General features: G+C 41.7%; 1 protein-coding gene and 1 long non-coding RNA gene across 4 annotated transcripts in view; both read left to right on the plus strand.

Moving 5' to 3' along the window:
* Positions 1-3,556, plus strand: part of LOC124002835 — a 14,802-nt gene extending 11,246 nt beyond the window's left edge. For all 3 annotated transcript variants that reach the window (XR_006833130.1, XR_006833131.1, XR_006833129.1), the window contains 2 exons: positions 3,234-3,345; positions 3,481-3,556. This is a non-coding gene — a long non-coding RNA (uncharacterized LOC124002835). The remainder of the gene's footprint in view (positions 1-3,233; positions 3,346-3,480) is intronic.
* Positions 3,557-3,913: 357 nt separating this feature from the next.
* On the plus strand, positions 3,914-10,298 carry LOC124003169 (interleukin-2 receptor subunit beta-like). The gene is made up of 6 exons (XM_046311241.1): positions 3,914-3,970; positions 6,236-6,369; positions 7,098-7,290; positions 7,686-7,785; positions 8,456-8,540; positions 9,969-10,298. The coding sequence occupies exons 2-6, from the start codon at positions 6,241-6,243 to the stop codon at positions 10,296-10,298; spliced, it is 837 nt and encodes a 278-aa protein (XP_046167197.1). The 5' UTR covers positions 3,914-3,970; positions 6,236-6,240.
* Positions 10,299-14,961: the final 4,663 nt, after the last annotated feature.

Consider the following 14,961-nt stretch of genomic DNA (forward strand, 5'->3'; position numbering starts at 1 on the left):
GCTTGGATAACAGCTTGGATAACAGCTTGGATATCAGCTTGGATAACAGCTTGGATATCAGCTTGGATAACAGCTTGGATATCAGCTTGGATAACAGCTTGGATATCAGCTTGGATAACAGCTTGGATATCAGCTTGGATAACAGCTTGGATATCAGCTTGGATAACAGCTTGGATATCAGCTTGGATAACAGCTTGGATAACAGCTTGGATAACAGCTTGGATAACAGCTTGGATATCAGCTTGGATATCAGCTTGGATAACAGCTTGGATAACAGCTTGGATTTGGCGTCTCTCCTATCAAAACACGTTGAGAGTAAACATCATTAACATAAACAACTGAATTGTTGCGTGTGTTGTTGTTGTCCTCCAGTGTCCCTTTCCTAAATTAGCCATTGATGGAGGTAAAGATTTGGACTTGTGCATTTACTTCATTCTCCGTATTGGCCAAAAGCAATTCTGATCCAACCATTAATTCATACGTTGTTGTGCCCCTGGCCTGAGAGGATAGAAGTTCAAGCAAGCATTTTAGCCAGGTAGCCTAGGACAAAAAATAAGCTTGTACTGTAAATAAGCTTGTACTGTTTCAATGTGAAAGAGAGGAGGATGGCATTGGTGTTTCTCTACAAGTAGAGTGAGTCAACATGTTTTACTACTTGCACGAACGCACATGCATGCACACATAAATCAGAACCATGGACAGCCACATATTTAGCTTATGTTGATTGGACACATTGGGGGGGGGGGGGGTTATATTTTAGTTGTCACTTTATTAGATGAAGCAGAGGTGATTTGATGATGTTGAAGTTGAAATGGTGCTGGAATAGTGGAGGCAGCTCCTCTTTAGGACTTGCAGTAACTCAAATCAAATCAAATTGTATTGGTCACATGCAGATGTTATTGGGAGTGTAGCAAAATGCTTGTGCTTCTAGTTCTGACAGTGCAGCAAACAAGTAATATCTAACAATTCCACAACAGATACCTAATACACACAAATCTAAGTAAAGGAATGGAATAAGAATATATAAATATAAATATATGGATGAGCAACGACAGAGCTGCACTGGCAAGATGCAATAGATAGTATAGAATACAGTATATACTGTACATATGAGATGAGTAATGCAAGATATGAAACATTATTAAAGTGACTAGTATTCCAATTATTAAAGTGGCCAATGATTTCAAGTCTGTATGTAGGCAGCAGCCTCTCTGCATTAGTGATGGCTGTTTAACAGCCTGATGGCCTTGAGATAGAAGCTGTTTTTCAGAAGGCCAGCATCCCGGAGTCGCCTCTTCACTGTTGACATTGAGACTGGTGTTTTGTTGGTACTATTTAATGAAGCTGCCAGTTGAGGACTTGTGAGGCATCTGTTTCTCAAACTAGACACTCTAATGTACTTGTCCTCTTGCTCAGTTGTGCACCGGGGCCTCCCACTCCTCTTTCTATTCTGGTTAGAACCAGTTTGCACTGTTCTTTGAAGGGAGTAGTACACAGAGCATTGTACGAGATGTTAAGTTTTTTGGCAATTTCTCACATGGAATAGCCTTCATTTCTCAGAACAAGAATAGACGAGTTTCAGAAGAAAGTTCTTTGTTTCTGGCCATTTTGAGCATATAATTGAACCCACAAATGCTGATGCTCCAGATACTCAACTAGTCTAAAGGAGGCCAGTTTTATTGCTTCTTTAATCAGAACAACAGTTTTCATCTGTGCTAACATAATGGCATAAGGGTTTTCTAATGATCAATTAGCCTTCTATAATGATAAACTTGGATTAGCTAACACAAGGTGCCATAGGAACACAGGACTGATGGTTGCTGAAAATAGGCCTCTGTACGCCTATGTAGATATTCCATAAATAATCTGCCATTTCCAGCAACAATAGTCATTTACAACATTAACAATGTCTACACTGTGTTTGTGGTCAATTTGATGTTATTTTAATGGACAAAAAATGTGCTTTTCTTTCAAAAACAAGAACATTTCTAAGTGACCCCAAACTTTTGAACGGTAGTGTATGATTAAACATGATATAGAGCCTTGTAAAACATGACAGAGCCTTGTAAAACATGACAGAGCCTTGTAAAACATGACAGAGCCTTGTAAAACATGACAGAGCCTTGTAAAACATGACAGAGCCTTGTAAAACATGACAGAGCCTTGTAAAACATGACAGAGCCTTGTAAAACATGACAGAGTCTTGTAAAACATGACAGAGCCTTGTAAAACATGACAGAGCCTTGTAAAACATGACAGAGCCTTGTAAAACATGACAGAGCCTTGTAAAACATGACAGAGCCTTGTAAAACATGACAGAGCCTTGTAAAACATGACAGAGCCTTGTAAAACATGACATAGATCCTTAAAAACATGACATAGAGCCTTAAAAAACATGACATAGAGCCTTAAAAAACATGACACAGATCCTTAAAAACATGACATAGAGCCTTAAAAAGCATGACATAGAGCCTTATAAAACATGACATAGAGCCTTAAAAAGCATGACATAGAGCCTTATAAAACATGACACAGATCCTTAAAAACATGACATAGAGCCTTAAAAAGCATGACATAGAGCCTTATAAAACATGACATAGAGTCTTGTAAAACATGACAGTGTCTTGTAAAACATGTTATAGAGTCTTACAAAACATGATATAGAGCCTTATAAAACATGATATAGAGCCTTATAAAACATGACATAGAGTCTTGTAAAACATGACAGTGTCTTATAAAACATGATATAGAGCCTTATAAAACATTATATTGACCCTTATATTAAAACTGTTGTTATTTTTTTATTTCTCTCTGTTTCCCTTTCTCTCTGCCTCTCTCTCTCTCTCTCTCTCTCTCTCTCTCTCTCTCTCTCTCTCTCTCTCTCTCTCTTTCTCTCTCTCTCTCTCTCTCTCTCTCTCTCTCTCTCTCTCTCTCTCTCTCTCTCTCTCTCTCTCTCTCTCTCTCTCTCTCTCTCTCTCTCTCTCTCTCTCTCTCTCTCTCTCTCTCTCTCTCTTTCTCTCTCTCTCTCTCTCTCTCTCTCTCTCTCTCTCTCTCTCTCTCTCTCTCTCTCTCTCTCTCTCTCTCTCTCTCTCTCTCTCTCTCTCTCTCTTTCTCTCTCTCTCTTTCTCTCTGTTTCCCTCTCTCTCCTCTTTCTCTCTCTCTGCCTCTCTCTCTCCTCTCTCTCTCTGCCTCTCCCTCTCCTCTCTCACTCTTTCTGTCTCTGTTTCTCATAGGTCTGCAGTGTGTCAATGACTTCATCAGTAACATCACGTGTGTGTTGAACAACACATGCATACCCCCAGACATACCGTGCACTCTGCATGGTGAATACCCCGGGTTTAAAAGGTAAAGAAGACTAAGGATGCACCCTAACTGGCACCCTATTCTCATAGAGTCCTGGTCTAAAGTAGTGCACTATATAGGGAATAGGGTGCCATTTGGGATGCTAACTAAAACAATGGCTCACTGTTGTAACTACAGGCAATGTGAGATGAAGTCCTTGGCTGGTTTCAACACAACCTTGAGAGGCGGCAGTCTGGTCTTTGAGGGCAATCCAGTGAGTTTTATAAAACTACATCATGTTAAAACCAATGCTTGGTTATATATGTGCATTATTATAGATCAAAACAATGATTTAAAAACTATTTTAAAAGTAATAACATGAATGTAACACGTTAATCTGAATTAATAAATTAACCAGGAATTTGTCATTTAAAAAAATATATATAATAACATTTTTTCCTAATAATAATAATAAGAATACTAATAATAATACTACTAATAATAAAACAATGACAGCATGTATATATATATATATAGACCGATAGGCAAACAACCCTGGATAACTGAGCCTCTGTAAATGATCTTTCAGTTCTTTTGGGAAGAGGATGAAATATCCATTGTTTACGGTGTGGACAAGCAGAAGATTATGTGATACAGATTGAATACCTGTATCAACCATTTAACCACAGTAAGTGTACAGTAATTTGAGTGATAATATGTAAGATGTGTCATCTATTACTAACCTACTACATTAATTGTACACCAACTACAATGATACAATACCATAACTTTATGAGGTTTTGTGAAGTCAGCATACAAAATACACAAAATCAATACACGATGATACAACAAAATGCAATACAATCATGCTGGAAAGCTTATTAATATACAGTGCATTCAGGAGGTCTTCAGACCCCTTCACCTTTTCCACATTTTGTTATGTTACAGCCTTATTCTAAAATGTATAAAATCCTTTTCCCCCCTCATAATCTACACACAATACCCCATAATGACAAAGCAAAAACAGGTTTTTATACATTTTTGCAAATGTATAAAAATATTAAAAAATTGACATAAGTATTCAGACCCTTTAACTCAGTACTTTGTTGACACACATTTGGTAGCGATTTCAGCCTCGGGTCTTCTTGGGTATGTCGCTACAAACTTGGCACAGATGTATTTGGGGAGTTTCTCCCATTCTTCTCTGCATATCCTCTCCAGTTCTGTCTGAGTGGGCGGGAGAGGTGCTGCACAGCTGTTCTCAGGTCTCTCCAGTTCTGTCAGAGTGGGCGGGGAGAGTTGCTGCACAGCTGTTCTCAGGTCTCTCCAGTTCTGTCAGAGTGGGCGGGAGAGGTGCTGCACAGCTGTTCTCAGGTCTCTCCAGTTCTGTCAGAGTGGGCGGGAGAGTTGCTGCACAGCTGTTCTCAGGTCTCTCCAGTTCTGTCAGAGTGGGCGGGAGAGTTGCTGCACAGCTGTTCTCAGGTCTCTCCAGTTCTGTCAGAGTGGGCGGGAGAGTTGCTGCACAGCTGTTCTCAGGTCTCTCCAGTTCTGTCAGAGTGGGCGGGAGAGTTGCTGCACAGCTGTTCTCAGGTCTCTCCAGAGAACTTGCCTACCTGGTTAAATAAAGGTGAAATAAATGTTTGATCGGGTTCAAGTCCGGGCCACTCAAGGACATTCAGAGACCTGTCCTGAAGCCACTCCTGCGTTGTTTTGGCTGTGTGCTTTAGGTCATGCTGGAAGGTGAACCTTAGCCCCAGTCAGAGGTACTGAGCGCTCTGGAGCAGGTTTTCATCAAGGATCTCTCTGTTCTTTTCTCCTTACACACTTCCCTCAATCCTGACTAGTCTCCCAGTCCCTGCCGCTGAAAAACACCCCCACAACATGATGCTGCCAGTACTATGCTTCACCATAGGGATGGTGCCAGGTTTCCTCCAGACGTGATGCTTGGCATTCTGGCCAAGGAGTTTAATCTTGGTTCCGTCAGACCAGAGAATCTTGTTTCACATGGTGTGAGTCTTTTAGGTGCCTTTTGGTAAACACCAAGCGGGCTGTCGTGCCTTTTTTTGAGGAGTGGCTTATGCCAGGTTACTCTACCATAAAGGCTTGATTTTTATCGATGATTGCATAGATGATTGTCCTTCTGGAAGGTTTTTTCATTTCCATAGAGGAACTCTGCAGCTCTGTCATCGGGTTGACCATCGGGTTCTTGGTCACCTCCCCCGATAGCTGAGTTTGGCCGGGTGGCCAGCTCTAGGAAGAGTCTTGGTGGTTCCAAACTTCTTCCATTTAAAAAAGATGGAGCCACTGTGTTCTTGGCGACCTTCAATGCTGCAGACATTTTTTGGTTCCCTTCCCCAGATCTGTGCCTCAACACAATCCTGTCTCGGACCACTACGGACAATTCCTTCGACCTAATGGCTTGGTTTTTGCTCTGACATGCACTGTCAACTGTGGGACCTTATAAAGACAGGTGTGTTCCTTTCCAAATCATGTCCAATCAATTTAATTTAGCACCGGTGGGCTCCAATGAAGTTGGAGAACCATCTCAAGGTTGATCAATGGAAACAGGATGCACATGAGCTCAATTTCAAGTCTCATAGGAAAGGGTCTGAATACTTATGTAAATAAGGTATTTCTGTTTTTTACTTTTAATAAATTTGCAAACATTTCAAAAAAACAGTTTTTGCTTTGTCATTATGGGGTGTTGTGTGTAGATTGATGGGGAAATATTTTTTTAAAATCAATTTTAGAATAAGGCTGTAACGTAACAACATGTAGAAAAGGGGAAGGGGTCTGAATACTTTCTGAATGCATTGTACACAACTTAATACTAATTCATACCTGATACTAACATTTCTAATTCAACTTAGTACTAGTAGTTCTGTTACAGTGATATTAGTAATATATTAGTACTACTATGAGTACATTAACTGTGTTGTTTTGTGTTTGGCAGTTAAAATGCATCCCCCTGGCAAGCCGACCGTCATCAATGCCTCAATCGCCTGGACACCAGGAGCTCCCATTTCAGAAATGATATTCAACTATGACTTCCAACTACAGTGGAAACAGGAACTACATCACTGGGAGGTGAGAGAGAGAGAGAGAGAGGAGGGAGGAAGAGAGAGAGGGGGGGAGAGAGAGAGAGGGGGGAGGGAGAGAGAGAGAGAGGGGGAGGAAGAGAGAGAGAGGGGGAGGAAGAGAGAGAGAGAGAGAGGGAGGAAGAGAGAGAGAGAGAGAGAGGGGGAGGAGAGAGAGAGAGAGAGGGGGAGGAAGAGAGAGACAGAGAGAGGGGAGGAAGAGAGACAGAGAGAGGGGAGGAAGAGAGACAGAGAGAGAGGGGAGGAAGAGAGAGAGAGAGAGAGAGAGGGGAGGAAGAGAGACAGAGAGAGAGGGGAGGAAGAGAGAGAGAGAGAGGGGGGAGGAAGAGAGAGAGAGAGAGAGGGGGGAGGAATAGAGAGAGAGAGAGAGAGAGAGAGGGGGAGGAATAGAGAGAGAGAGAGAGGGGGGAGGAAGAGAGACAGAGACAGAGGATAGATAATAACAACTGTGTCTCTCTCTTTGTACACTATGTAAAAGTAGACCTACTGTATGTTGTGCTCCTGCAGGATGCTGTGGAGGTGAGAGAGAGAATACAGTGAAAGAGAGAATTACAGTGAAAGAGTGCACATCTCTTTGTACACTATGTAAAAGTAGACCTACTGTATGTTGTGCTCCTGCAGGATGCTGTGGAGGTGAAAGAGAGAATACAGTGAAAGAGTGCACATCTCTTTGTACACTATGTAAAAGTAGACCTACTGTATGTTGTGCTCCTGCAGGATGCTGTGGAGGTGAACATATCAAATAAACAGACATATTTTGACCTGGACCCTGAGATGCTGGAGAGAGGAAGGAGGTACCAGGTCAGAGTCCGGGTTCGAGCCGACCCAGACGATTACCCAGCCTGTCAGTGGAGCGACTGGAGCCCCAGTGCATCATGGGTCTCCACTCTGGGCCAGATGAAGCCAACAGGTAAATACAGCATCAGTGATGTCATTGGTTATTAGTACACATTTGAATGTGGGCCTATATATACTTGGGCTGTGTCCCAAATGGCCCTATAGTTCCCTACATAGAAACAGAGCCCTAGGGGCCAAAAGCACTGCACTAAACAGGGAATATGTTGCCATTTGGAAGGCAGGCATAGTAGTGTTTCCATATGAATCTTGAAAAATAGCTCCTTCTTTCTTCCCAATTTCTTTCTTTCGTTCTTAGACAGGCAGACACATGCTCAAAACAAACTTACAGACAGAAATGTAAATGAAGGGTTTTCTATGCCAATATTTGAGTAAAACAGTGGTGTTGTTATGTACGTTGTAAATATGTTCTAAATATGTTCTGTGTTGTTCCTCTGGTCCTGTTCTCAGGTAGTCCTGATGTTCTAGACCAGGACTTTGTGGTGGTCACCGTGGTGGGAGCTGTTGTTGTACTGGTCCTGCTGGTCTCCATGTTGCTCTGCAAAGGAAAGTGAGTACTGTCTCTCTCTCTGTGTGTGTGTGTGTGTGTGTGTGTGTGTGTGTGTGTGTGTGTGTGTGTGTGTGTGTGTGTGTGTGTGTGTGTGTGTGTGTGTGTGTGTGTGTGTGTGTGTGTGTGTGTGTGTGGAAGGGTGTGTGTGTGTGGAAGGGTGTGTGTGTGTGGAAGGGTGTGTGTGTGTGTGGAAGGGTGTGTGTGTGTGTGTGTGTGTGTGTGTGTGTGTGTGTGTGTGTGTGTGTGTGTGTGTGTGTGTGTGTGTGTGTGTGTGTGTGTGTGTGTGTGTGTGTGTGTGTGTGTGTGTGTGTGTGTGTGTGTGTGTGTGGAAGGGTGTGTGTGTGTGTGTGTGGAAGGGTGTGTGTGTGTGTGTGTGTGTGTGTGTGGAAGGGGGTGTGTGTGTGTGTGTGTGTGTGTGTGTGTGTGTGTGTGTGTGTGTGTGTGTGTGTGTGTGTGTGTGTGTGTGTGTGTGTGTGTGTGTGTGTGTGTGTGTGTGTGTGTGTGTGTGTGTGGAAGGGGGGGTATGTGTGTGTGTGGAAGGGGGTGGGGTCCATTGTAAATGTGATGTATTTTAACACCAACGGACTGCAAAGTAAACATCATGTTTTAGATGTAATGTTTTGTAGTTGGTTAAGTGCAGCTTCCTTTCATTTCCATTCATTGCTGACAGGGTCAAGAATATTCTGAATCCTCCTATACCAGATCCCTCCAGGTACTTTGAGGGCCTCAACCTCCATCACGATGGAAACTTCAAGGTCAGTTCTACTTTTGACTGAAGTTATGTGCCAAAAGGGACCCTATTCCCTGTATTGTGCATTACCTTGTTATGGTGGTAGTTAGGCTATAATGGCTGTAGTTAGGTTATAATGGCTGTAGTTAGGTTATAATGGCTGTAGTTAGGTTATAATGGCTGTAGTTAGGTTGTAATGGCTTTAGTTACGTTATAATGGCTTTAGTTAGGATATAATGGCTGTAGTTAGGTTATAATGGCTGTAGTTAGGATATAATGGCTGTAGTTAGGTTATAATGGCGGCATTTAGGTTATAATGGCTGTAGTTAGGTTATAATGGCTGTAGTTAGGTTATAATGGCTGTAGTTAGGATATAATGGCTGTAGTTAGGTGATAATGGTGGCATTTAGGTTATAAAGGTGGTAGTTAGGTTATAATGGCTGTAGTTAGGTTATAATGGCTGTAGTTAGGCTATAAAGGTGGTAGTTAGGTTATAATGGCTGTAGTTAGGTTATAATGGCTGTAGTTAGGCTATAAAGGTGGTAGTTAGGTTATAATGGCGGCATTTAGGTTATAATGGCGGTAATTAGGTTATAATGGCTGTAGTTAGGTTATAATGGCTGTAGTTAGGTTATAATGGCTGTAGTTAGGCTATAATGGCTGTAGTTAGGTTATAATGGCTGTAGTTAGGTTATAATGGCTGTAGTTAGGTTATAATGGCGGTAGTTAGGTTATAATGGCGGCATTTAGGTTATAATGGCGGTAATTAGGTTATAATGGCTGTAGTTAGGTTATAATGGCTGTAGTTAGGCTATAAAGGTGGTAGTTAGGTTATAATGGCTGTAGTTAGGTTATAATGGCTGTAGTTAGGCTATAAAGGTGGTAGTTAGGTTATAATGGCGGCATTTAGGTTATAATGGCGGTAATTAGGTTATAATGGCTGTAGTTAGGTTATAATGGCTGTAGTTAGGTTATAATGGCTGTAGTTAGGCTATAATGGCTGTAGTTAGGTTATAATGGCGGTAGTTAGGTTATAATGGCTGTAGTTAGGCTATAATGGCTGTAGTTAGGTTATAATGGCTGTAGTTAGGTTATAATGGCTGTAGTTAGGTTATAATGGCGGTCGTTAGGTTATAATGGCTGTAGTTAGGTTATAACGGCTGTAGTTAGGTTATAATGGCTGGAGCCTAATGAATGGAATGGTATCAAACAGATAAAACACACAGTTTCCATATATTCATTACCAGACATTATTATGAGCTGTCCTCATCATTGTCTAAGAATTAGCATCATGTATGATTGAAGCCACCTGTCGGAAGACAATGCAGTCCTCACCTTACAAGCCTCCTCTGCAATAGACAAATTAAAATTATAATCCTTTCATTTACATCTCCTCTTTATGTCTCTCTTTCTCTCTCTCTGTGTGTGTGTGTGTGTGTGTCCGCGCCTGCAGGCTTGGCTGGGTCCTTTGTTTGCCCTTGAATCCAACAACTCTGCCTCGCACCGTGAAGACATCTCCCAGGTAGAGATCACCGACAGCCTGGACAACGTCACCCCCTTGAGGACGACACCACCACAAGAGAAGAGATGGGACAACAGTGGCCACTCCTTCTGCTCCGGCTTCTCCAACTCCAGCTACTTCTTATCTCAATGCTCCCAGCCTGGATCCACCTCCATCAAGCTGGAACCCTGCTCTGTACACTCCCCTTACGGACCAGTAGGGGGCACTACTGAAATGATAGATGAGTGGAAGGAGGAGAACAGAGGAGAAAGGGATGGATAGTAATAGAGGTGTAGGGGGAAGGCCGAAGATATCAGGGGTGGAGGGAAGGAGGGAGAGATGGGGGTTGGAGGGAAGGAGGGAGAGATGTTGGGTGGAGGGAAGGAGGGAGAGATGGGGGTGGAGGGAAGGAGGGAGAGATGTTGGGTGGAGGGAAGGAGGGAGAGATGGGGGTGAAGGGAAGGAGGGAGAGATTTTGGGTGGAGGGAAGGAGGGAGAGATGTTGGGTGGAGGGAAGGAGGGAGAGATGTTGGGTGGAGGGAAGGATGGAGAGATGGGGGGTGGAGGTGTACTTGAAGGCATCAGTGCAGGTGAAGATATCCTCGAGGTTTCTTCTTACGGGCGTGTTGAGAAGCTCCAGGCCGAACGTCGGGCCCTCATAAGCCCAGATTCAGGCATCGGCAGTGGGGCAGAGGATCAGGAAAGTCAGGAGAGCGTGGAGGATGCGGTCGGGCCTATTGCATCCACCCCCCATTTTGTCTCTCAGGACTTCCATCTGGTTTCGCTTCTTCCTCTTATCAATAACAATAACTTCACATTCTGCTCAACCCCCTTACCCATTTCCCTGTCCGCTTTCCCCCAGCTTCCATTCACCCTACCTGGGTTGGATAGTGTAGGGGGAAAGGGTGCGGAGATGGGGGTTGGAGGAGTTTCTCTCACAATGTCTTCCTCCTATGAACGTGTGGATAATCTCCATCTCCAGGCCCAACTCTTGGCCCCTCAGAGCCCAGATTCAGGCATTGGCAGTGGGGGAGAGGATCAGGAAAGCCAGGAGAGCGTGGAGGATGAGGTCAGGCCAACTGTGACCCCCTGTAACCATATCCCTCTTATTACCACTAACAATATATTTCCCTTCTGTTCCACTCCCTTACCTATTCCACTGACCAGTTTACACTTCCCCTTCTCTGGGTTGGGGTTGGCTCCATCCCTGGGTATGAGAACCAGTCATCCAGGCAGGCTGATCGAGGAGATGTCTCTCCTGTCTTCTTCAATGGCAATAGAGCCCTCTAGTGGCGGCTATATGCCAGTGAAAGAAGCTCAGAGCTGAGCTTTGAAAACATTTCACCAAGGTCTAGGTTTGGAAAAGTCTTGTAATTTTCCCCAAATTCCCTGGTTATCCAGAAATCCTGGTTGGAGGAAGCCAAGATGGTAATCTCCCAACCAGGATTGAGAAAGTTACTAGAACAGGGGGGGGGTCAAAAGTTTTAGAACACCTACTCATTCAAGGGTTTTTCTTTATTTTTAATAGTGAATACATCAAAAGTATGAATAACACATATGGAATCATGATGTAACCAAAAAAGTGTTAAACTAATCAAAATATATTTTATATTTGAGATTCTTCAAATGCCAAGAGTGTGCAAAGCTGTCATCAAGGCAAAGGGGGGCTACTTTGAAGAATCTCAATTATAAAATATATTTAGATTATTTTAACACCTTTTTGGTTACTACATGATTCCATATGTGTTATTTCATAGTTTTGATTTCTTCACTATTCTACAATATAGAACATAGTAAAAATAAAGAAAAACCCTTGAAGTTGTTCTAAAACTTTGACGGTAGTATATTTAACCCCTTTTTTTTGGTAGGCACAAAATTACCTCCATACTTCCATAAGACATTTTAAACTGATACCGGTTACCTTCAGGTGACTCCCGTGACACAAGTGTGGGTCGTAGAGAAAAACACATACTGCTTTCTTGAGAATATCCCCTTTCCACAGTGGGATCCAACGTGTTCGTGAGAGTCTCATCTTTCCATATTTTATAGGCTAAACCATTCAGACGTTTTTGTGAGAAGATCGCTTTTCGTGGATGTCTCATGGTCTGACAAACACCGCTCTAGCTCTGTCACCTTTCACCGCAGATGCGGAAGGGCGATATCGGCGGATTCAGATATAAACAGATATCTCTAGCTTAAACCGACAGGTTGTAATGGGTATTTTTTAAATTATGTTACTTAGATTGACGCACCGGTACCTCAATCGACTCTAGGGAGTTAAAGGGGCAATCTGGGATTTGGTATATCCATTTGTTGCTGTTTGAATCACAGATTGCCATATTATTGTGGTGTGTGAGGTATGGGTATGTTTTACATAGATCCATACATTCATAGATATGTATATAGATATGCATGCATAGCTGTGGTTCGATAGGATGGTAACAGGTGAGTGAATAGAGACAGACAGTTAGTGTTCATTGCTTTGTGTTACACAGAGTCATAAATAGTGTTTTGTCTTGTAGACTACTTTGTTAGTTTACAAACTTCTTACAGCTGAAATCCCGTTAACGGGATAGATATGACAACAGCCAGTGAAAGTGCAGGGCGCCAACTTCAAACAACAGAAATCTCATCATTAAAATTCCTCAAACATACAAGTATTATACACCATTTTAAATATAAACTTGTTGTTAATCCCACCACAGTGTCCAATTTCAAAAAAGCTTTACGACGAAAGCATACCATGTGATTATGTTAGGTCAGCACCTCGTCACAGAAAAACAGCCATTATTCCAGCCAAAGAGAGGAGTCACAAAAAGCAGAAATAGAGAGAAAATTCATCACTAACCTTTGATGATCTTTATCAGATGACACTTATAGGACTTCCTGTTACACAATACATTTATGTTTTGTTCGATAAAGTTCATATTTATATCCAAAAATCTCAGTTTACATTGGCGCATTATGGTCAGTAATGATTTGCTTCCAAAACATCCAGTGATTTTGCAGAGAGCAACATCAATTTACAGAAATACTTATAATAAACATTGATAAAAGAAACAAATGTTATGCATGGTATTATAGATATACTTCTCCTTAATGCCACCGCTGTGTCAGACTTTTAAAAAACCTTTACGGAAAAAGCACACCCTGCAATAATCTGAGTACAGTACTCAGGCAACCAAAACAAGCCATACAGATACCGGCCATGTTGTGGAGTCAACAGAAGTCAGAAATAGCATTATAAATATTCACTTACCTTTTATGATCTTCATCAGAATGCACTCCCAAGAATCTCAGTTCCACAATAAATGTTTGTTTTGTTCGATAAAGTCCGTCATTTATGTCCAAATACCTCCTTTTTGTTTGTGCGTTTAGTTCACAAATCCAAATTCATGAGGCGCACTAGGTCCAGACAAAAATTCTAAAAGTCCCGTTACAGTTCGTAGAAACATGTCAAACGATGTATAGAATCAATCTTTAGGATGTTTTTAACATAAATCTTCAATAATGTTCCAACCGGACAATTCCTTTGTCTTTAGAAATGCTTTGGAACACAGGTCGCTCTCATGGCCACACGCGTGACCAGCTCATGGCCTTCTGCCAAACACCTGATTGAAACAGCTCTCATTCGCTCCTCCTTCACAGTAGAAGCCTGAAACAAGGTTCTAAAGACTGTTGACATCTAGTGGAAGCCTTAGGAAGTGCAATCGGACCAACTTTACACTGTATCTTGGATTGGCAAAGAGTTGAAAAACTACAAACCTCAGATTTCCCACTTCCTGGTGGGATTTTTTCTCAGGTTTTTGCCTGCCATATGAGTTCTGTTATACTCACAGACATCATTCAACATTTTAGAAACTTCAGTGTGTTTTCTACCCAAATCTACTAATAATATGCATACCTTAGCCTCTGCGCCTGAGTAGCAGGCAGTTTACTCTTGGCACCTTATTCATCCAAGCTACTCAATACTGCCCCCCCCAGCCATAAGAAGTTAAAAAGACAAAGAAGAAATAGCCGTTGAGTTTATCACTCATATCATATAGTTGCCATTATAAATGCTGATTGGCTGAAAGACGTGCTATATCAGACCGTATACATCTCATGTCATATGGTTTCTGTTGATCTGCTCAGGGATACGTTTTTATACCACCTCTAAACACTTTTCTACCTCTCATGTCAGTACTTCATCTATTTATGATATCAATATGATACTATGATTGTGCTCCCAGTAAATACTGATCTGATACTGATAAGTCTCTCAGTAGAAATGAAGAATGTATTATTATGTTGTGTATAACAGGGCCATCTTGATTGTAATGTCTCTGAAAAATCATGTGGAAAGTGGCTGATGTTCCAGACTGTTTGTTTGTTCATTTAAGATTCCATTTATTTAACCAGACAATTCAATAACATATTTAAATAATAATGTTGATAATATGTGTTTTAAACAAATGTAGTGCTGGTTTATTGCACAGACCAACTTTGCAGTTCAAATTATTTTTTGGTTTTGTAAATGATCATTACTCTAAGTTAGAACTGAAAAAATGTATAAGGCAGCTGAATTGTATTACAATCTTATTGACAGCAATTGATAAAGATATGTATTGTCTAACATAGACTGTTTGACTGTGTTTTTGATATTTCAGCCAATCAGCCAGGGTAGAACATCATTGTAAATAAGATTGTGTTCTTTAACTGACTTGCCTAGTTAAATAAAGGTAAAAAAAATAATAATAATAATAAACTGACTGTGTTGTGAGTTATCCATTTTACAAACACTGCCGTTGGACCAATTTACGTCTAGAGGACATAGGCATACCTGTTGTGGGATCCGGGGGCCGGGCTGTAGTTAGGCGTCGACTGGTGATGTCATTAGAGCCTACCTGCGTTACCTATCCCCGAGAGTATGTACGGTGCTACAGGCTTAACGAGGACTATTCTT

Source organism: Oncorhynchus gorbuscha, linkage group LG18, assembly GCF_021184085.1.
Source record: "Oncorhynchus gorbuscha isolate QuinsamMale2020 ecotype Even-year linkage group LG18, OgorEven_v1.0, whole genome shotgun sequence".
Taxonomy (NCBI): Eukaryota; Metazoa; Chordata; class Actinopteri; order Salmoniformes; family Salmonidae; genus Oncorhynchus; species Oncorhynchus gorbuscha.

Bases quoted from the DNA above. Each gene is read 5' to 3' on its own strand.
- LOC124003169 (XM_046311241.1), top strand. From the start codon at position 6,241: ATGCATCCCCCTGGCAAGCCGACCGTCATCAATGCCTCAATCGCCTGG. The intron at 7,786-8,455 runs GTGAGTACTGTC...CATTGCTGACAG, and splicing joins ATGTTGCTCTGCAAAGGAAA to GGTCAAGAATATTCTGAATC. The intron at 8,541-9,968 runs GTCAGTTCTACT...CCGCGCCTGCAG, and splicing joins ATCACGATGGAAACTTCAAG to GCTTGGCTGGGTCCTTTGTT.